We start from the raw sequence: 21,943 nt of genomic DNA, 5'->3' as shown, positions 1-21,943 counted from the left end.
CTGATTAAACACTCTTTAACTGGCTCTGTCTAAATGAAATATACTATTGTTAAAAGACAGTATTCTTCGATTTTAACCAAGAAAAATGAAATTGGTTAACCTTGCATTCACATATAACATCAATCAGTATCATGTTCAATAACTGATTTTACACAAGGAAGACCTAGGTTCTATGATGAAGCCATAATCTTCCCTTGATTTCTGAACTATCATAAGCAGAGTTCTACTTACCTTTATAAAGTTTTGCATCCCAAAGCATTAGTCTGCTTATAAAACAGGGATTTTCAGAGCCAGGTTCTTCTATGAGGCAGGCCTCGCAGAAGATCTGCCTAAAGTCACCTATGAATAAAGGAAAACAAAGATTTTTTTTTTTTTTGTCATATAGAGTTCTCCTAAAAGTGTTCTTTTAATTATATAAAAAGATTAAAATTAACATTGCTATGTTTGATACCAAGAATAATCATGCCACCAAAGACTCAAGAGCCAATAAAAGATGTTATTTGATACTATACATTTGAAAACAAACTTGTATTATATACTTGAAATGTAATCCTGGAAAGATCAATCAAAATGGATATTTGACCAAGAAAGAAGAAATCTCAATGATATTTAAACATTTCTGTAAAACACAACAGTTAATTAAAAATCGGATAAGTTGGGTGTATGCTTACTTGAATAGCTCATAATTTTGTTCATCCAGGAGCCAAGGCGCAAAGCAAATTTCTGGTGAGCCATGACCACGGAGTGTAGTACTTCTACATGAAGTGGGTGCTGAGAGACATTTTCTGAATGACTCTGTAATAACAAGGAGTGAAAAAAAGCATCTAAACTGTGCTTTAGTAACCGATACTTTATAAAAGGAGCCATATAGCACAAGTTCCAAGTTCCCAGACCTATTTTTATTCAAGACACCAACCACTTTAACAATAAAATCACTTGGCTTCTCTATGTAGGCTCCTAGAAATAAGCCTACATTTCCTTTTGAAATCCTCTTTGTAGATAATTCAGAAAGTTACCTTTATATCCTCCTTTGCCTCCTGGCAAGTAGCATAAACACCTTCTTTGACAGCCCGGCGACCCTAATTATACGTGAAAATGAGAATGGGTAGTCAGTTATAAATCATTTATTGTCTAGAAGTTTTCAGATGCTAGAATAAAATCCAAGTATGATACCATAAGCATGTAACTCCAACAACTAGGAGGCAGGAAGACCTCAAATTAAAGGAGAGCCCGCATCTGCACTACATAATGAGAATGGGTCTCTTAAAAAGGGATAAACAAGGTGGACATGGTGTTGCACTCCTTTAATCCCAGCACTTGGGAGGCAGAGGCAAGCAGATGACTGTGATTTTGAGGCTAAATGATCTACACAGTGAGGTACAGGATAGCCAGAGCTACATAGTGAGACCCTTGTCTCAAAAAGGAAAAAAAAAAAAAAAAAAAAAAGGTGGGGTCGGTGGGTGGCAAAACCAGTAAGGCTGGCACACTCCTCTTAATCCCAGAACTCAGGAAATGGAAGCAAGAGGATCAGAAGTTCAAGATCACCCTCATACATAATCAAGTTTGAGGCCAACTGGGCTATACGTAACTCTGTCTCAAAACAAAACACCTCCAAAGGTTAAGGATGTAGTTCAATGGAAAAACATTTATCTAGCACAGGCAAAAAGTGCAAGATCTTATGCACAGACAAATTTTAAAAATTTGACAATTTCATGTATATAATAAATTTGGGTCATTTCAACCCTCATTATCTTCCCTCATCCCCCTCCCTCTCATGCTAAAACCCTTCTTCCAAACAAATCCTTTCTACTTTTGTGACTTTTTATTTGGTAACTCACTGAGTTTAATTATAGCTGCTTTAATGATCATAGTTAAGGAGTTATTTACTGGAGTATGGACAACTTATTAGTGACAGTATCACTGAAGAAATTGATAGCCCTTCCCTCAGCAACCATCAACCACCAATAGTCCTCAGGGAGGAATGAGGCTCACACTCTCCTCCCCTATCCCTGATGCTATACTGACATCTAGTCCTGTTCAGTTACTGTGAGTTCAAGAGTGTAATGGTTACCTCATGCTGTCTTAATTCTTAATGAACCATCTTTTTAAAAAACACAGTTAAGACCTGAATGCCAGGAATGGATATAAGACAGCAACATAATCCACACAGTGATCACGAACCTCTTTGTCTATGGCAGTGGTGTGCAACTGTGCCTCTGCAAGCTCACAGTCAAGAGCTCTCTGTAGACTGTATATCACATGATCGTATGAATGGTGTTCATCATTGAAAAGGACACAATAGTATCTTTCATTTTTCTCCCTATTAAAAAAAAAAACAGATACATATTCAAATAGTAAAGCAAAACAACAACAACAAAAAGCATTTACTCTAAAGCAGCACCATGTAATTTCCTATCTGTAGAAAATTAACACTGTAATATGGACACATGACATGATTTTAAATAGCATTGTGCTATGGAATTAAAAAAGGATCTCAGCAAGGAATGCTGGTACAAAGGCACTTGAGAGATTGAGGCAAAAAGATTACTTATGTCCTCAAGCTTGAGACCTGGTTAGATAACACTATGATCCTTTGTCTTCAAAACCAAAACAGAATCACTAAATATTACTTCCTTGTTTTTTTGTTTTTTTTTTTTTCTCTTTCTCTTATTGGCACTTTGTCTTAAATACCACTCTAAACTTTTGCTTGACTCACACACTAACAAAGGGAGAAACAGGCTTAGAACCTTTAAGCAGGCAGTAAGAGATAACCAGATTTTATTTTTGTATTTGTCTTCTATTTACATGATACTGGGCTGGATGTTGGTAGTGCATGCCTTTAATCCCAGCACTCAGGAGGCAGAGGCAGAGGCAGGTGGATCTCTGTGAGTTGAAGGCCAACTTGGTCTACAGAGCAAGTTCCAGGACAGGCTCCGAAACAATACAGAGAAACCCTGTCTCGAAAAACCACTGGACCTGATGCTCTGGGCTGGAGAAATGGCTCAGTGGCTAAGAACAAACACTGCTCTTATAGGGACCCAGATTAGTTTCTAGCACCTACAGAAACAATTTAAAATCTCCTAAAACCCCTGCTTTCTGTGAGCACCAGCCCAGCACAAGGTATGCACAAGGTGCACATAAACTCACACAAGCATACACCCATTACAAAGCAAATCTTCAAGTGATGCTGGTATTATAGTTATATGAGGGGAAAAGTGGGTTTGGTTTTTGTTGTTGTTGTTTGTTTGCTTGTTTCAATGTATAAAGTTCTAGCACTCTCACTTTGGCTATCGGATCTCAGAAAGGCCACTGACTTTAGATGTGCTGAGAGGATAGTGCCTTTTCTTCCTCTAGGGAGAGAATGTCTACATTCCAGAGTCTTGTGAAGATCTCATGCACTATGTGGAACAATGGTTAAGATTATATATCATCAGCTTTACATGTCTATAAAATGCCTTTCAAAAAGCCTACTGACCTTCTAAGGGGGAAACAGAGGTTCAGGTGGGCTAAAGGAGGTCCATGGTCAATACAAGTAAGCAGTGAGAGGGACTAAAAGGCAAATCTGTGACTCCCAAGTCCAGTGTTTCCTACCCACAAGTGACATTCCAGCACTGCTGTTTGTACCAGAAGGTACTCATATTTATTCATACAAAATTTCTTTAAAGGTTTCAAATACCATTATCATTTATTTGAAATTCAAGTACCTACAGATAAAATTTTTCAATACTTTTATTTGCTCAAGAAGTTTTTGGACCAACATTGAGTAAAAAGACGTACATTTCTTATCAGTAAAATTCTTTTTTTTTGTCTCTAAAATTCTTAATTATTTATCTCTTCTTACATAATATACTCCCTAGAAAACAAACAATCCCCCCACAAAATCTATATATGGATTTGTGCTGTAGTTCTGTGAAACTCTAAGTACTATACAAGTAGAAATAGTCCCACAACGCCTGAACTATATTTTCATATCCAGAATTCCCTTTTTATTGCTTTGTGACAAGGTCTCACCATGTAACTGCATGTCTAGATCTTGCTATGTAGAGCAGGCTGGCCTTGACATCCATCCGACTCTGCCTTTTCCTTTTTTCATTAAGTTAAAAGCAACTATGTCAATGCAAGAGTTATAGCTGTTAGAGATTGCTGAGATTTTATCTAAATAAAAGTTAAATCTTGATGCCTGCAATGATCCTAGCACACTGTTTCTAAAGCGTAAGGAAAAAGGCTATTTTCTCATCTCTCATTAAACTTGTCTCGATCACAGAAAGAGTTAAATATCTGGGCTAAACAGAGTTCATCCTGAGGTTCTGCTGTTCACAAACATCTTTGGAAACCCAGACCTTGATGCAGGCCAAAATAAAAATGAGTAGCTTACTTATCCACTAGTGCGAGCAGCTACAAATAATAGAACAAGCCCCTGAAAATGTTGGTCTTTTTCTCCTTATAGATTTGAAGTTTCTTTACTGGCTCAACTTCTGCATAGTATCTAACAAGCTACTTCAAGTAAAGATACTTTGAAAATATTCCCAAGAGAAATAATCTCTATAAATTTTTCAAGGTAATAATAAATTTAGGTGATTCTTTCCCTGTTGAGGAGCCTATACCCACTCTAGCCTTGGACATATAAAACTATTGTCCAAAATGTTTGTGTTTATATCTATTCCAAAATCATAATAAATTTCAACATGGAGGGGGGAGGAAGGAAGGAAGGAAGGAAGGAAGGAAGGAAGGAAGGAAGGAAGGAAGGAATCATCTTGGATATGACTTAACAGTAGAGCACTTGTCTTTTATGTGCAAGCCCTAGCACAGGAAGAAAGGACCACAAACATAGATAGCCAACACTATTTTTGGCCACTTTAATTAAAAAGCCTGTGGTTTTTGACAGCACCCACCTTATCTGCAGTTCGGGAGGCAGCTCCTTTTCTTCTTCCCATATAGTCATTTCTACAATATATTTTATCACTGAGGGGAATATTTTCCTGGCTTGAGCAATTACTTCTTCATTCAATGGGCAATGCAAGGTCTGCGAGGAAATGAAAAATAAATAAATAAATATAGGTAGATAGATAGATATAGATATATATATACTGAGATTGTGTCCAAATAAATGGATAAGGAAGATAATGTTAAGTATTTAAAATAATAATTTAATGAGTTCATTATGATATCCACTTGGAATCAATTCGAGTTCATAAGCTCTTGGTAGCAAATTAGAGTTACAGATGACAAAATTTCAACCAATTCTCATATAAGAGCCGTGACTGTTCTTCCAGAGGTCCTGAGTTCAATTCCCAGCAACCACATGGTGGCTCACAACAATCTATAATGAGATCTGGTGCCCTCTTCTATCCTGCAGGGATACATGCAGACAGAACACATTTATTATGAATATTCATAATAAATAAATAAATCTTAATAAAAAAGATTAAGAAATGGGGCTGGAGTTCAGTGGTAATTTCTTGGCTATCATGAGTGAAGTTTGATCCTCAACACCATAAAACAAGACAAGGAAAGAAATGACAACTTAGCCAACCAAAAAAAAAAAAAAATTATTTCTGATTTGCACAGTATGTCCAATAGCACAATCACAGAAGCAGAAAGTAGGAAGTCGACTGCTCAGGCCAGAAAAAGTAGAACTTAAGTGTTTACTGGGTACAGAGATTCATTATTGTAAGACACACACAAAAAAAGCTTGAATTTTACTATATATAACAATGTGAACATAATTAATACAGCTAAAGTATATTATTGAGTATTAAGATGGCAAATTGACCTACTCTCTTCTCTTTATTCCTTCCTGCAAATGCTTTATTTTAGTCTTAATCCCTCTTCAACATGGCATCCTATCTGAATAGTGTGTTCACATGTCTTTGTTAAAGAGACAAAGTCAATGGTACTAATATCAACATTAGAAGACAATATTCCTGTTCATTTTTTCTCCCCCTCAACATTTTCTTTCAACCATTCATAAAGGTGTTCTCAAATGAAGAGTTGAAATAAGCTCCTCTGCCACCATGCATCAGAAGCTGAGTTCATAGATGATAAGCATTTGCATTTGCATCTTAGAAATAAACTCAACTGGAACAAGAGAATCAGAAGCTAATTAAAACAATTAAAAAACTAAAACAAGCAAATTAACCATTAACCAGAACTACTAGAGAAAATGCTTTTACATGCATAATAAAGAGTCTCAGGCCTGGTTAAGCTTGGTGATTCTCCAATAAGCTTGGCGAAATTCCATGTACCTGACAGAGTATGGATATCACATTCACCAAAGCAGAGAGAATAAAATTCTGAATACACAGTGCTACCTAGAGCATCCTTCTCTCACCTCCAGATAAACACTTTCAGAATGTCTATTATTTTCTCAATCTAATTTTAAATCAAAAAAATGTTCGAGATCAGATTATTTGGGACTAAATTTGGTTTTCAAAAATAAAGCTAGGTTGCTGGACATGGTGAGGCACATCTTTAATCCTAGCACTTGGAAGGCAGAGTCAGGCTCATCTCTGTGAGTTCAAGGCCAGGCTGATCTACATAGTGAGTTCCAGGCTAGGCAGGAATACATAGAGAGGCCCTGTCTCATAAACAAACAAATGAATGAATATATCTAGCATAATTATTTCCTAGTCTCCTCCTATGAACAAATTTTATTGTTTTCTATCATAATGAATTGATATTACATTTCCTAATTGCTGATTTGGCCATTCAAAAATATTTGTCAAATATTCTAAATAGAAAAGTGGGCATTTTGTTGTAGCTTGTTTACTTCAGTGTTCATGGTAGTGAACAGCTGTAATTCCAGCAACTGGAAGGCTATGCTTGGGAAGGACCTAAGTAAGTTCTAGGTCAGCTTGTGCTATACAATGAAACTCTGTTTAAAAAAAAAAAAAAAAAAAAAAAAAAAGAAAACAAGAGGCAAGCAAACAAATAAACAAAAAACTGTAATTTCCCATTCATTTTTGGTTAATTTTCTTGAGGTTTTTTGTATGTTTTTCAGTTTACAATCATAACTACTTGATTTGTCCTCTGCAATATTTATATATCTTAGCTCAGTCTAGCTTTGATCTGATTTGTTAGTTCTTCCAGTATTGCTAGCACTACCAGCTCCCAGTCCCAAATGAACACACAGAGACGTTATATTAATTATTAAACAGTTGGCCGATGGCTAGGGCTTCTTACTGACTAGCTCTCTCTTAATTATTAACCCATAATTACTAATCTATGTATTTCTACTTGGCCTTATCTTACCAGAGAACGCCAACACATCCTATCTTCCCCATAGCTACATGGCATCCCTTTCTGGTCTCCCTCTGCCTACCTTCTCCAGAATTCTCCTTGTCTTCCTGCCTCTACTGGCTATTGGCCAAACAATGTTTTATTCATCAACCAATAAGAGAAACATATATACAGAAGGATATCCCCCATCACTTTGAGAACAGGGTCAATAGGAGCAACAAAGGGTTCTCTTGTCTTTTATTTCTGAAACACTGATGCTCCAACATGAAATGTGCTTTGTATGGCTTTTGATTTGAGGACAGTGTCTCCGAAAGAAACTGAAGATGCTTTCCAAGAGAACACTCTCCAATGTGCTAAGACATAAGAGCCTTCACAGGTGAGTTCCAAGAGGGGATTTCTTTAGCAATGTAAGAATGGTTATGTTGCACACCCAGAGAGACTAAGTAACAAGAAGTGTCCTTAGAGGGCCACCCAGATCTCCCTGGGAAGGGGAAATAGAAGAGAGTTTGTGAGTGGGGATGGGAATAAAAGTGATCATGTTGGGGTAGGCACAGAGGGAGAGAGTGCTGAGGGGCACTGTTGGGGGGGGCAGTGAACATTTTGGGGTTGGGTGGGAGCCTGGCCCAGAGGAATCTCCCGATTCTACAGGGAGAACCCAACCTTACTTAGGTTTCCAGCAATAGCAGATAAGTAGCCTGAACTGGCTTTCTCCTGTGACCAGATTGGTGCCTGGCCCAACTGTCATCAGAGATGTATGATCCAGCAACTGATGGAAGCAGATGGAGAAACCCACAGTCAAACATTAGGTGTAGTTCAGAATCCTGTGGAGGAGGAGGGGAAAGGAGTATAGGAGCCAAAGGGGTCAAGAACACCACGGAAAGGCTTACACAATCAACTAACCTGGGCTCCTAGGGGTTTGTAAAGACTAAACAGATAACCAGGGAGCCAGCATCAGACTGACCTAGGCACTCTGAGTGTATGTTACAGTTGTGTAGCTTGGTTCTCTTTGGGACTCCTAACAGTGGGAACAGGGGCTGTTAAGTCTTACTGGTTTTTGGGACACTATTCCTCATACTGGGCTGCCTTGCACAGACTTAATATATAGGGAGGTGCTTAGTCTTACTGTAACTTGATATGTCATGTTTTATCGATACTCATAGGAGACCTGCCCTTTCCTAGCTGGAAACACAGGAGGAGGGGATTGGGAAAGTAGGCGGGGAGGAGGTGGGAGGGAGGCTGCAGCTGGGATGTAAAATAAATAGATTAATAATAATAATAATAAAAGAATGGTTGTGTTGTATCCTAACATTCATGAATTCACCTGCTAATGCTATACTAGGGTTTCAGCATGAAACTGTTAATAAGACTAATCTAGAACATCTACATCCTGTTGAATCTGATATTAGTGTTTTCTGGCTTCCTGGAATGAATGTACAAAACTCCCCTTCCTTTCTTCCATGTTCTGGAGCAACTTCTTTAGTGTTACTTCTTTAGTGTTAATCAATTCTGCTATTATTTTTTACATTTTTATCAGTAAAAAGCAGAAAAATAGACCCTTTCACTACACCTTTATTTAAACATAATAGTGCAACATTTTTCCATATATGCTTTATTTATTCTTGTTCAAATATTTTAATGTAGAACACAGATGTCATGACTTTTTTACCCTTGAGTACTTTTTTTATTTTTTGGTTTGTTTCAGTGTTTTTCTGCACAGTCCTAGCTGTCCTGAACTTACTGTTTAGACCAGGCTAATCTTGAACTCAGAGATCCACCTGCCTCTGCCTTCTGGGTGCTGGGATGAAAGATATGTGCCACTATGCCTGGCTCAGTACTTTGATATGTATCCTTTCTTTAAATTAAAATTTTCATTTATTTTACATACCGACCACAGTTTCCCCTCCCTCCTCTCCTCCCATTCCTTCTCCTACCTCCCTTCTACAGTCCCTACTCCACCCCATCCACTCCTCCTTCATCTTTATTCCAAAAGGCTCAGGCCTCCCACAGGCTTGAACAAAGCATACCACATCAAGTTAAGCCAGGACCAAGCTCTTCCTCCTGCATCAATGACAGGCAAGGCAACCCAGCATGTGATATGGGTTCCCAAAAGCCAGCTAAGCACCAGGAGCAGGTCCTGATCCCACTACTAGGAGCCACACAAACAGACTAAGCTACACAACTTACACAGAAGCAGAGAGCCTAGGTCAGTCCCATTGATATGTATCTTTTAATTAGAAAGACTATCATAACACAATTATTTCATCTAAAAACACTAATGACTAAATATTATCTACATAAGTTGTTCAATTTTCCTAATCATTCTTCCTATCTTTTAAAAGGAATTTAATTTTTATTTTCTTTTCAATTTATCAGCAATGGTAATGCACGCCTTTAGTCCCAGCACTAGGGAGGCAGAAGCAGGCAGATCTCTGTGAGTTCCAGGCCAGCCTGGTTTACAGAGCGAGTTCCATGACAGCCAGGGTCATACAGAGAAACTCAGTCTCGGAAAACCAGAAAAAAAATATTATTTATTTTTATGTGTAAGAGTATTTTGAGCCAGGCAGTGGTGTTTGCACGCCTTTAGTCCCAGCACTCGGGAGGCAGAGGCAGAGGCAGAGGCAGAGGCAGAGGCAGAGGCAGAGGCAGAGGCAGGCAGATCTCTGTGAGTTTAAGACCAGCCTGGTCTACAAAGCCACAGAGAAACCCTGTCTCAAAAAAAAAAAAAAAAAAGTGTTTTGCCTGTGTGTGTATCACACGTGTGCCCTTGTTGGCCAGAAGAGGGTGTCAGATCTCCTGAAATTGGGAGGATGCCATTTGAGTACTGGGTCCTCTATAAGAGCAGTAAATGCCTTAATGGCTGAGCCATCTCTCCAGCCCCTAAAGGAGATATGTAAGGCTCAAGAACATGGCTGAAGGGGGAGCAAGAATGCAAGAGCAAGAGAATACGGTGCTGTGTGTAAGAACAGGGTATGGTAAAAAGATGTCCCAGAACATGACATGGCCACTGCCTCATGAATTCATAGCAGCTGTGGTTACATACACAAGATTGGGCTTCTCAACATTTTATCATGGGAGAGGGGCACCTGAGGCCCCACCCCATCCTGACTGACAGCTGACAGTTAATGGTTACTGTGGATGGGAGTATAATTTTAAGGAGTATACCTACTAAAAAGCAGCTCATACTCTAGTAAATAACTTCCCTGCTGTCTGGCATGTCCCCCAGTTACAACATTCTCACTGAATTGAAACCTTTGCCCTAATAAAGAGAGAAAAATTCTTGAGTTTCAGGTGGAAAACAGAGAACCATTAAATGGTACACTCCTGCAATCGCAACACTTGGTAAGCTGAGGCAGGATGATCAGTAGAATTAGGGGCCAGCCTAGGCTACTTAGGAAGTTTCAGTCCAGCTTAGGCCACACAGCTTGATTCAGACAAACAAACAAACAAACAAACAAACACAAAAGGAAACAGCAGACAAAGAAAGGCCTAAACATTCACAGATATGTACAAATGCAGTCAGTAACAGAACATTTTCTCTAAATCTAATATACAATCTTTATTGCGTCTCAACCTCTAACCCATATACCTTGTTTATTCTTACTTCCTCTCCTCTTGCCCTTTTCCCTAATCCCTCCTCACTTCCTGACTTACTGCTACTCTTAGCCCCCAAACCAAAAAACAACTAAGTAGTGTGTTTCTCCAACCAGCACCTTAGTGCTACTGTCTCCAAGCCCTAGCAGGGATATCAGTGAAGCACAAAAGTGTTTCCTGTTGCTCACACTGTGACTTGTCAAGCCATTCCTCCAGTCTGTCCCCAAATGCACATAAAAACAAAGCACCAAGAGGACTCACATCAAATGACACAGATCAACAAAACAGTGAGAAAAGGGGGAAGAAAAACCAGAGATCACTTACCTAATGCATGCACAAAGCACACAATAAACACAAAACATAGAGCTTTACACTACACTTCCACAAACTCAACTTCTGAATACCAGAACAAAGGTAATGAGATAGCTAAAATGCTTAGAGAGTTCAGAGTCTGTTTTTTTTTTAAAAAGAGTCCATGGTCACATAGAGGACTTCCATAAACAGTTAAGAAGTCAATTAGAATCCACACAAGAAAGATACAGACGGATGAAAGAATCGGTAATTTTGAGGAAATGAAAGAAAGGTCACAGCAGATCAAGACCAAGGATTAAGGCCAAATTTCAGAGATAGAGCATGAGTCGAGACAATAATACATACAGGCATACATAAAGAAAAGAAAAAAAAAATGAAGATAACCAAAACTTGCAAGAAGTCTCAGATACATTCAAGAGACCTATCCTGTATCCATGGCATAGGAGGAGTTAATGGCAAATTATGTATAGAGGCTTAGACAATCTATTTTTTTAAAATTGTAATCAAGAATTTCCTAAATATGACCAGAGAAGAACCTCTCCATGGCATACATCTAAATTTAACAAAGGATACTAATATCTGGGAAAAAAAACAAAACAAAACACCAACTCACAGCAAAGGCAGAAAGATCAAAACATTAATCTTTCCTTAGCAACACTCAAAGCCAGGAAAAGTGTGGAGTAATATCGAAAGCCCTGAAACTGTCAACCAAAACTGCTTCCCCTGAAAAATTATCCAGTAAAGGAACAGAGAAATACAAGTATTCAAGATAAAAGCAATTCATGACAACTAGGTCAACACTTTAGAAAGTTTTTCAAGGGAGAAGAAAGCATACATTGCATGAAAGGACAGACAACTGGGAGGGACCAGTCCTATCCAATATAAACCTAGGACAACTATCATGAGAGCCAGAAACGAACTCCCAATGACTAGAAACAAACAAAGCCATCAGTAATAGTATACCTTGAAAATTAACCTCAATAATAACCCTGAATGCAAATTGCCTTGGCCTTTCTTTTTTTTTTTTTTTTTAAGACTTATTTATTATGTATACAACATTCTGCCTCCATGTATGCCTGCAAACCAAAAGAGGGCATCAGATCTCATTATAGAGATGGTTGTGAGCCATCATGTGGTTGCTGGGAATTGAACTTGGGACCTCTGGAAGAGCAGTCAATCCTCTTAATCTCTGAGCCATCTCTCCAACCCCTGCCTGGGCCTTTCAATTTATAGACTAAGTTGAACTAAAAAACAAGATCCAACTATCACCAAGAAATTCAGCTAGCAAAGACATCCAAAAACTGGGAGTCAATGGTCAGAAACAAGCCTACCAAACAGAGGGAAGCTGTGAACAGATTTCAAACCAAACATAGTCAGAAGAGATGAAAGGATTCCCTACATATTAATACAAGAAACAATCAAGAGAATATAGCTATTGTAAATATCTATGTGTCAAATCTTGGGGCCAGCAATTCCATAAAACAAATGTTAAAAGGCTTAGCAGGCCACATAGGTCCATCCACAATAATAGCAAAAGACTTCAACACCCAACTCTAATATCTAGAGAGGTCTTCAAACAAAAAGTCAACGAAGAACATCATCTGTCCCTAAGATGTGTTCACTGCTTATATGGAGATCTAAAATAGTTCAAAGGGCATAAATCCTTGGAACTTTCAAAGATTTGTCTATGAAACCTTATGAACATGGTGTTTGGGGGAAAATGCTACACTGTGGCTGGCAATTTTGCCAAATTTGTCAATGTTACCTACCAAGTATTCCCTAGGCTTCTGAATGGTACTTTGCACTGTCTTAAAACAATTCATTTTTACAGCAGACTGTAGTGTTCCCAGTACTGGGAGGCAGAGGCAGAAGGATCTCTGTGAGTTTGAGGTCATCTTAGTTTACAAAGCAAGTTCCAGGACAGCCAGACCCTGTCTCAACAAAACAAAACAAAACAAAAAAACCAATAATTCATTTTTAGGCATATTAGCTGAGAATCCTTCAGCAGTCTTTTGTGGTTCCCATACCTCATCTGTATCTACAGTCCTATAGTTCCCTCCTGCATCTAACTGTCTATATCTGGACTTGCTCAGGTTTCTTTCTTGACTAAGATGTATCCACTGAGTCTATTTGTCATTTTTCTGTTCCTTTAAGAAAAGACATTACTGAATTCATGTGTTCATTCTGTTTTCAAATTCATTACATTCTGTTCTTATCTATTAACAACTTCTTTTTGTTCTTTTGATGCCATACATTATTATCCTTGTTGTCCAAGTTGACTATTTAACAAAGCATATTTTGAATTCATTTTGGTTATGTGGGAATTGATTCCCTCCAGAGAAATGTTTATTCTCATCAAATTTTAGAAAATTTAAAACAGCAATTAAGCTTCTTACCTCTTTTGTAGTACCTGCTCTTCCAGGTTCATGATCCAGACAAAAGGGGCCCGTTTTCCACGCTTCTGTGTCTCCACAGTCACAGAACCCGCCTCCAGTAGAAGTATGCATCTAAAAAATGAAAAATGATTTTTTCAATGTGCCAAATTTTATTATAGAGCAATGAAAAGTAAGAAGTTTGATTCAAATAGTAAATATATATTAACACTTCAATTTTAGTTGCATTGAATGTAACAGAATTGTTTTAGTAAGTTACCTGAGAAATGCCAACTACCTGAATATTTCAGCATAACAATAATGCACCTTCTAAATGGATAAACCTTTGAAATATAACTTCACATTTTAAAAATAAGTTTTTTTTTTTAATTAAGTATAAACTAGTGGAGAATGAAAGTAAAAGAAAAGTCTTTAGAATCTAGAATTCTGATGTATGAATTTTCTTGTTTTATTACACAGAGCTTTTAAAATCAATATAATAGCCAGGCGTTGGTGGCACATGTCTTTAATTCCAGCACTCGGGAAGCAGAAGCAGCCAGATCATTGTGAGTTCAAGGACAGCCTGATCTACAGAGTGAGTTCCAGGACAGCCTCCAAAGCTACAGAGAAACTCTGTCTCAAAGAAAAACCCATTAGATAGATAGATGGATAAATAGATAGATAGACAGATAGATAGAATCAATATGATACATAGGAATTAAGAAACATTTAATACAGTATCTTCATTTATATTAATTTTCTACAGCAACTATAATCTTTTCCCTTTCAGTGTTCCTAGGGGAAAAAAAAAAAACCTAAAATATACTAACTCAGGTAGAGGATAATGATAACAACGTGATCTAGACTCTTTCTTAGAACTTGCCCTTCAAACATTTGATAAGGAAGCACAGACCACCCTTGAGGCACGCTTTCATCAGCTACAATCACAGAAGCATATTTTAGCTTGCAATCCACACAAACACCACAAGCAAGATTTTAGTCAAGCTGCAGTTTACTGACCCTCTAAGAGAATAAGCTTCATTCATCTGAGAGGCCATTTGAGAAACAAACAAATCAAAACACTTGAGCTAGATAAAATGCCAAGGAAGAGAAAAGTAAGATAGAGGCCTTAAAAGCAACCAATGGGGGAATAAAGAAACAAGAAAAAAGACACACTCCATTTGTAAGGAGTATGGTTTTCCGCCCACTGTCTGGTCTTGTCCCGCCGCCGTGCCAGCCCCAAATAACGCACAGAGACTCTGTATTTGATACAATGCTATTGGCCAGGTACTTGTTTCTTATCGGCTAGCTCTGTCTTAAGTATTAACCCATTTCTGCTGATCTATGTATTTCTCTTACCGGGGAGCCGGCCGGCATACTGTTTTCTCCCAACTCTCCATCTTGGCTCCTCCTTACTACTTCCTATTTCCTCCTTGTCTCCTAGTCCCTCCTATCTTGCTTTCCTATTGGCCAACAGTGCTTTATTCATTAACCAGTATGAGAAGCATATATACATAATGGCATCTCCCATCATCTCCTCTTTTCTGTCTAAATAAAAAGAAGGGTTTTAACCTTAACATAGCAAAATATATAACACAACAGTTATCAAATAAGAATCAGAGTTAACAATATTTAGTCCATTAACATTTAGCAAGATTAAAAGAAACTATTCTATCATCTATCCTATATTTGTGAGTCTAAAGTCCTATATGTAACTTATCTTTAATCCTAACTAAGGGAAACTATAACCATAACTATATATTTTCAAAAAGTGTATTTTCAAAAGAAAAAAAAAATGTGTCAGCTGGGTGGTAGTGGCACACGCCTTTAATCCCAGCACTCAGGAGACAGAGCCAGGCAGATAGATCTATGTGAGTTCGAGACCAGCCTGGTCTACAGAGTGAGTGCCAGAGATACACAGAGAAACCCTGTCTAGGAACAAAAATTTAGTAAATCTGCCAGGCATAGTGGCTATAAACCTTTAATCCCAGCACTCTGGAGACAGGTGGATCTCTAAGGCCAGAATGGATTCCATAATAAGCTCCATGCCAACTAAGGATATATAGTGAGACAATGTCTCAAAAAAATAAATAAAATCAAGAATAAAGTTTTTAAAAGTCAATAAAATAAATGACATAAATCAAGTTTAAAAGACAGAAAATTCTGCCAACCTGTTCTATACAGCAAGTTCCAGGATGCCAAGGCTACACAGAGGGAAAAAAAAAAAAGAAAAGAAAGAGAAAAATCTTTAGCTATTCATTATGATCCAAAATCCACTCTTTCCAGTGAGAAAGGAAAACTTTTATCTATATAAAGCCTTGCATCTTCCTATATATAAATGATAAACGGGCTGAGAGAAACAATACCCTTTACAATAGCCACAAATAATATAAAATAACTTGAGGTAACTCTAACCTAACAAGTGAAAGAGCTGTATAACAAGACCTTTATTTAAGCCTTTGAAGAAGATATCAGAAAATGGAAAGATCTCCCATGTTCATGGATGGATGGATAGATATAGATAGATAGATAGATAGATAGATAGAATTACCATAGTAAAAAAAGGCAATTTTACCAAAAGTAACCTACAGATTCAATGCAATCCCCATCAAAATCCCAATACAACAATATTCAACTTCATATGGAAAAAAAAAAGATCTGGGATAGCCAAACCAATCCTGTACAATAAAGGATCTTCTAGAGGTATCACTATCCCCGACTTCAAGCTCTACTATAGAGCTACAGTAATGAAAACAGCTTGGTAATGGCACAAAAACAGACAGGTAGACCGATGGGATCAAATTGAAGACCCTGACATAAATTCACATATCTATGGACACCTGATTTTTGACAAAGAAGCCAAAATTATATAATGAAAAAAAGAAAGCACCTTCAGCAATTGTGCTGGCATAACTGGGTGCCAGCATGTAGAAGAATGCAAAAGATCCATATCTATTGATTGCCCTGAACAAAACTCAATCCAAGTGGCTCAAACACCTCAACAGAAATCCAGGTACACTGAACCTGCTAGAAGAGAAAGTGGGAAGTAGCCTTCACATGGGCACAGGAGACCACTTCCTAAAAATAACAACAGTAGCACAGACACTAAGATTGACAATAAATTGGACCTCCCAAAACTAAAATGCTTCTGTAAGGCAAAGGATACAGTCAATAAGACAAAATAACAGCCTACAGAATGGGAAAAGAACTTCACCAACCCTACATCTGACAATGGGCTGATTTCCAAAATATATAAAGAACTCAAGAAACTAGACATCAAAATACCAAATAGTTCAATTTAAAAATGAAGTACAGATCTAAACAAAGAACTCTCAACAGAAAAATCTCAAATGGCCAAAATACACTTAAAGAATTGTTCAACATCCTTAGTCATCAGGAAAATACAAATCAAAATGACTCTGAGAAACTATCTTATACCTGTCAGAATGGCAAAGATCAAAAACACTGATGACAGCTTATACTGGAGAGGATGTGGAGAAAGGGGAACACTCCTCCATGGCTGGTGGGAGTGCAAACCTGTACAGCCGCTTTGGAAATCAATATGGCAGTTTCTCAGAAAAACAGAAATCAATCTACTTCAAGACCCAGCTATACCAATCTTGGGCATATACCCAAAAGATGCTCAATCATACCAAAGACACTTGCTCAACTAAGTTCATAGCAGCATTATTCATAACACCCAGAACCTGGGAAACACCTAGATGCCCCTTAACCAAAGAATGGATATGGAAAACATAGTACATTTACACAATGAAGTACTACTCAGCTGTTAAAAACAATGACCTCATGTAATTTGCAGGCAAATGGATGGACTAGGGAAAAAAAAAAAAAAAAAAAAAAATCACTCTGAGTGAGGTAACCCAGACTCAGAAAAACATCGTATGTACTCACTCGTAAGTGGAGTATAGTACAGGAGTAAAGTATAGGATAACCAACCTACAATCCACAGCCCCAGAGAGGCTAGATAACAAAGAAGGCCCAAAGAAGGACACATGAACTTTCCTGAAAGTAAAAATAGAAGAGATCTCCTGGGTAAACTGGGGTTGGGATGGGGGTGGGATGGGGAGTTGAATATTTGAGGAAGCAGGTTGGGTGGTCCGGATACAGTATTGGGCCTGCTTGAGTTGACACATCTCAAAGCCAATTAGAACATATCCAAAGAAGAATTCAAAACCATCCGCAATCTCCTTTTTCTGTCCCTTTCTATCCATATCTCTATCTGATTTGTGTATCCTGTATCCCCACTTGAATATAAACATTCTGTGGATGAAGTTCAGACCTTGTGTACTTTGTACCTTCTATGTCTCTCATAACATTTGTTAAAAGTGAACTGGAGGACAGGTGGTGGGGGTGCGTGCCTTTAAACCCAGCACTCGAGTTGGAGGCCAGCCTGGTCTACAGAGCAAGTGCCAGGATAGGCTCCAAAGCTACAGAGAAACCCTGGCTCAAAATACTGAAAAAAAAAAAAAAAAAAAAAAAAAAAGGCTATGGTCAGGTGTGGTAGCATAGCATACATCTCTAAATCCTAGCACTTCAGAGGCAAAAGCAAGTAGATCTCTAAGTTCATGACCAGCCTGGACTATACAGTGAAACTCTGCCTATAAAACAAAAACAAGACAAAATAATTATTAGGGTGTATCTTAGCATCAGCCTGCTTTATATATCTAGAATTCTGTTCTTCAGGATGAGTATATATTTGCATATTGTCTTTCAAATATAACAGCATTCAGAACTTATGTATGAAATCTCAAAATCTGAGGATTATTGCCAGGTCAAGGTTGCCTGTACTAAATAGTGGGTTCAAGGACAATCTGTGCTAAAATGTGAGTTCTAGGCTAGCCAAGACTACAGAGTGACAGCCTGTCTTAGAAATACACAAATATTATAGCATTAGAAAATTATTAGAGCTGGGAATATAGCTCAGTGGTAGAGCACTTGCCTAACACATAGGAAGTTAAGTTCAATTCTCATTACTTTTTCCTTGTTGGATTGGGTTATAGCTCCATGATAGAGCTCTTGCCTGGCATGTTTGTACAAAGCAAACTGGATTCAATTTCCAGCACCACAAAGATCAACAAGTAAGGACTGGGAGACTAGCTCCATGACACAGTGCTCATCTACCTTGTGTAACTAAGTTAAACCTCAAGCACACAAAAACCCAAACTCAAACAAAATTATGTATTTATCTAGGCAATATGCTGAAAATTACTGAGGAAAACTTTCATAATGCAGAAGAATATAAATAAAAATTACAGGTGCCTTTTGTTCCATCCTCTGGAGATGGAATATGCCCTTGCCCTTACATATACCTTCATATTCCTTTCCATTTTTTGTTTTTTGGCATTTTGTCGCTTTTATTTTGTTTTGTTTTCAAGACAGGTTTTCTCTGTGTCATCTTGGCTGTAGACCAGGCTGGCCTCAAACTCAGAGATTTGCCTGACTCTGACTCTCCAGTGCTGGGGTTAAAGGTGTACAGTATTATCACCCAACCATGCTTCTTTCTTTTACAAAGTATTTCTTGTCAAAATAATCTACACAAGGTACAATATACAAAGTTTAACAACGAAACAAACACTACTAACTTCTCTGTCCTTGAATTCACTCGGTGCAGCAGGCTGGACTCAAACTCACAGAGATCCACCTGCTTCTGCCTCCTGTCCTGGGATCAAAGGCGTGCACCACCACTGTCTAGGGGTTTTTATTTATTCTTTAAGTGATTCACATGCTTTATACTGTCTTATTAATGTCACAACACAATGTTGTAAGGAGACCCTTCTTGAAGTAGTAGATGCCTTGTCATCAGGCAGATTTAACTACACATCAGAGCTACACAGCAGGAAATGAAACACTGCTCAAAATTTGGACTAGGTCATCAGATTCCTACTATATAAGTGCTTTTATATATAATTTTTTTCATACCTTATAACGGTGGTTTTTATGAACACTACTCTGGAAGCAGTCCATACAGAGAACACATGTTGGATCAATTGCACAATCCCTGAAAAAGATAAAGAATTAGATTCCAAAAGCCAATTTACATTGATACTTAAGGTATAACTATGAGTAAGCTTCCTGTGTGTTGACAAAATGAATACAAAAGTGCCCCAAAAGTGGAGTTCTAAGAACACTTGGACCCAGCATTTGGGAAGCAGAGGCAGGTGGATCTCTGTGAGTTAGAGGCCAGCCTGATCTACAGAGCTAGTTGCAAGGTAGCCAGGGCTACACAGAGAAGCCCTAACTCAAAAAACAGAACAAAACAAAAGAGCACTTTGAAAAAGGGACAACACTGCTGCCACAATTTCAGCCTTATTCTTAGCACATGTGAGTGTTACCTGGCTTTGAACTGTTAATTATGTGAAATATTATATAAAAATTGCATAAAAAATTATGTTTCTCCTAAGATTATCTGCCCTGAAGAAAACCACATTATTTTATAAACACTGTGCATTATAACTGAGGTTTCAATGTAGACAAAATTCATTGGAATACAAGCACTGCAGGGAAAAGATCTTTCTCTAATATGTTGATGGATCCCAAACACTTAGAACAAACAGTACCTGGCACATAAGAAGTAACCACTGAGTCAACAAAATTATTTTTTATAGTACATAATTCTATTTCATATTTTCAGAGTAATATATGAACATGAGTTACTACAAGGTACAGAATTAAACTTTTTAAATAAGTGACTAGATAAAATTATAAAGTTAAAAAATAAATTTTAGGAGGCTAGAGAGATGGCTCTGAGATTGACAGCACTGGCTGCTCTTCCAGAGGACCTGAGTTCAATTCCCAGCAACCACATGATGGTTCACAACCATCTGTAATGAGATCTCATGTCCTCTTCTAGTATGCAAGCATGCATGCAGATAACTGTATACATAATAAATAAATAAAAACAAAAACAATAGAGTTGATGTAGTGACACACATCTGTACTCTCTGCACTCTTAAGGCTAAGGCAGGAGAATTGCTGAGAGCTGAAAGACAGGCTGAGCCACAAAGTGAGTTTAAGGCTAGCTTGGGCTACATAATAAGACCCTGTCTTAAAAATACACACACAACAGGATTTTAGGACTAGAAGGAGAGAAAAAGGATGAGGGAAAAGTGGATGAATTTTAAACAGCTGATAGGACATAAAGGTTGCATGAAATTCTTTAAATTCTCTGTAAAAATCTAATCTGTCCAAAGAAGTTTCTAGTTCAAATTTTATTTTTGAGAATTCCATATGAGCATTGTATTTTACATAATCTCTATGCTCCCCTCTTCCCCTGCAACTTGCTCTGTGTCCTTCTTCACTCCCTCTCACATTCATGACCTCTTCTTTATTACACACCACACACACACACACACACACACACTCCCTACAGAGTCCATTTAGTGTTGCTCATATGTATATGTGTTTAAGGCTGACCGTTGTGATTGGACAACCTACCAAGGAGTTCGTCCCGGGAGAAAACAGACTCTTCCTCTCTCCACAGTCACTGATTGCCAGCAGCTCTTGATCTAGAGGTAAGACCTTGTAAAATCTTCCTGCCCGTGCTGGCAAGTCAATGGGTGTCACCACTATGCAGATCTTATTTAATGGGTGTAGCTTCCCTGTCATGTTTGAAAGACACTATCTAGTAACAGGTACCCTAGTCTTCTGGCTCTTAAACTCCTCCTGGCCCCCTAATCCCTGAACTCCCCAACCCTCCCACCCTCACCCCTGCTTCTTTGAGACTATTCCCTAAGTATAAGGGTTACATTATACATGTATCACGCTGGGTACCCCACAGTTAGGTATTCATTTTGGTAATTTGTAATTCTCTGTAATAATCTCCCTTAGCACTACTGACACTTTTGAATTAACTAGTAATTTTTTTGTTGGGGTAGAGGGAACTATCCTATACATTCTGGATGTTTAACAGCAATCATAGTTTCTACACACTAACAACCCTTAATTGTCACAATGTTTTCAAGAAATTTTGGAAAGATAAAAACACAGCAAAATAGAATACAAATACAAAAGCTAACTTTTTTTTTTTTCTGGAGAAAGTAACAGGATAAAGAAACTGTTTTTGAAAACTGTTAACTAAAGGCTGAAGTGATGGTTCAGTGGTTAAGAGCACTGGCAGCTCACAATTACCTGTAACTCCAGGTAGTTACAGGTAACACATGCAGCCAAAACACACAGAATAAAATAAAAACATTGTAGGAAACAGGGAAAACAGAAACAACCCATAAAACTATACATACTCAGTGAGGCCTAAAATGACAGCCAAACATAAACAATGAAACTGCTGACAAAAGTCTAAAAAGGCACAGTTATAATATAAAAAGAACAAAACAAAAGTGGTGCTAATATCCAAGTCAAAAATTTCTACTGGACATGGAGGTGCACACCTTTAAGTAAGTCCCAAATGTGTT

At 37.9% G+C, this 21,943-nt stretch overlaps 1 protein-coding gene across 1 annotated transcript in view; it reads right to left on the bottom strand.

The window, feature by feature from the left end:
• The window catches only part of Ubr1 (ubiquitin protein ligase E3 component n-recognin 1), a 113,986-nt gene that overhangs the window by 78,275 nt on the left and 13,768 nt on the right, over positions 1-21,943 (bottom strand). Inside the window, exons 3-9 of the mRNA XM_051183611.1 lie at positions 19,455-19,533; positions 13,539-13,649; positions 4,893-5,023; positions 2,182-2,320; positions 1,017-1,079; positions 672-795; positions 232-339 (exon numbers count right to left, since the gene is read on the bottom strand). Coding sequence (XP_051039568.1) covers positions 232-339; positions 672-795; positions 1,017-1,079; positions 2,182-2,320; positions 4,893-5,023; positions 13,539-13,649; positions 19,455-19,533 — 755 coding nt within the window. The remainder of the gene's footprint in view (positions 1-231; positions 340-671; positions 796-1,016; positions 1,080-2,181; positions 2,321-4,892; positions 5,024-13,538; positions 13,650-19,454; positions 19,534-21,943) is intronic.

This window comes from Phodopus roborovskii, unplaced genomic scaffold (assembly GCF_943737965.1).
Source record: "Phodopus roborovskii unplaced genomic scaffold, PHOROB, whole genome shotgun sequence".
Taxonomy (NCBI): Eukaryota; Metazoa; Chordata; class Mammalia; order Rodentia; family Cricetidae; genus Phodopus; species Phodopus roborovskii.
The sequence above is the reverse complement of the archived record's forward strand: the minus strand, read 5'-3'. Positions and strand labels throughout refer to the sequence as shown.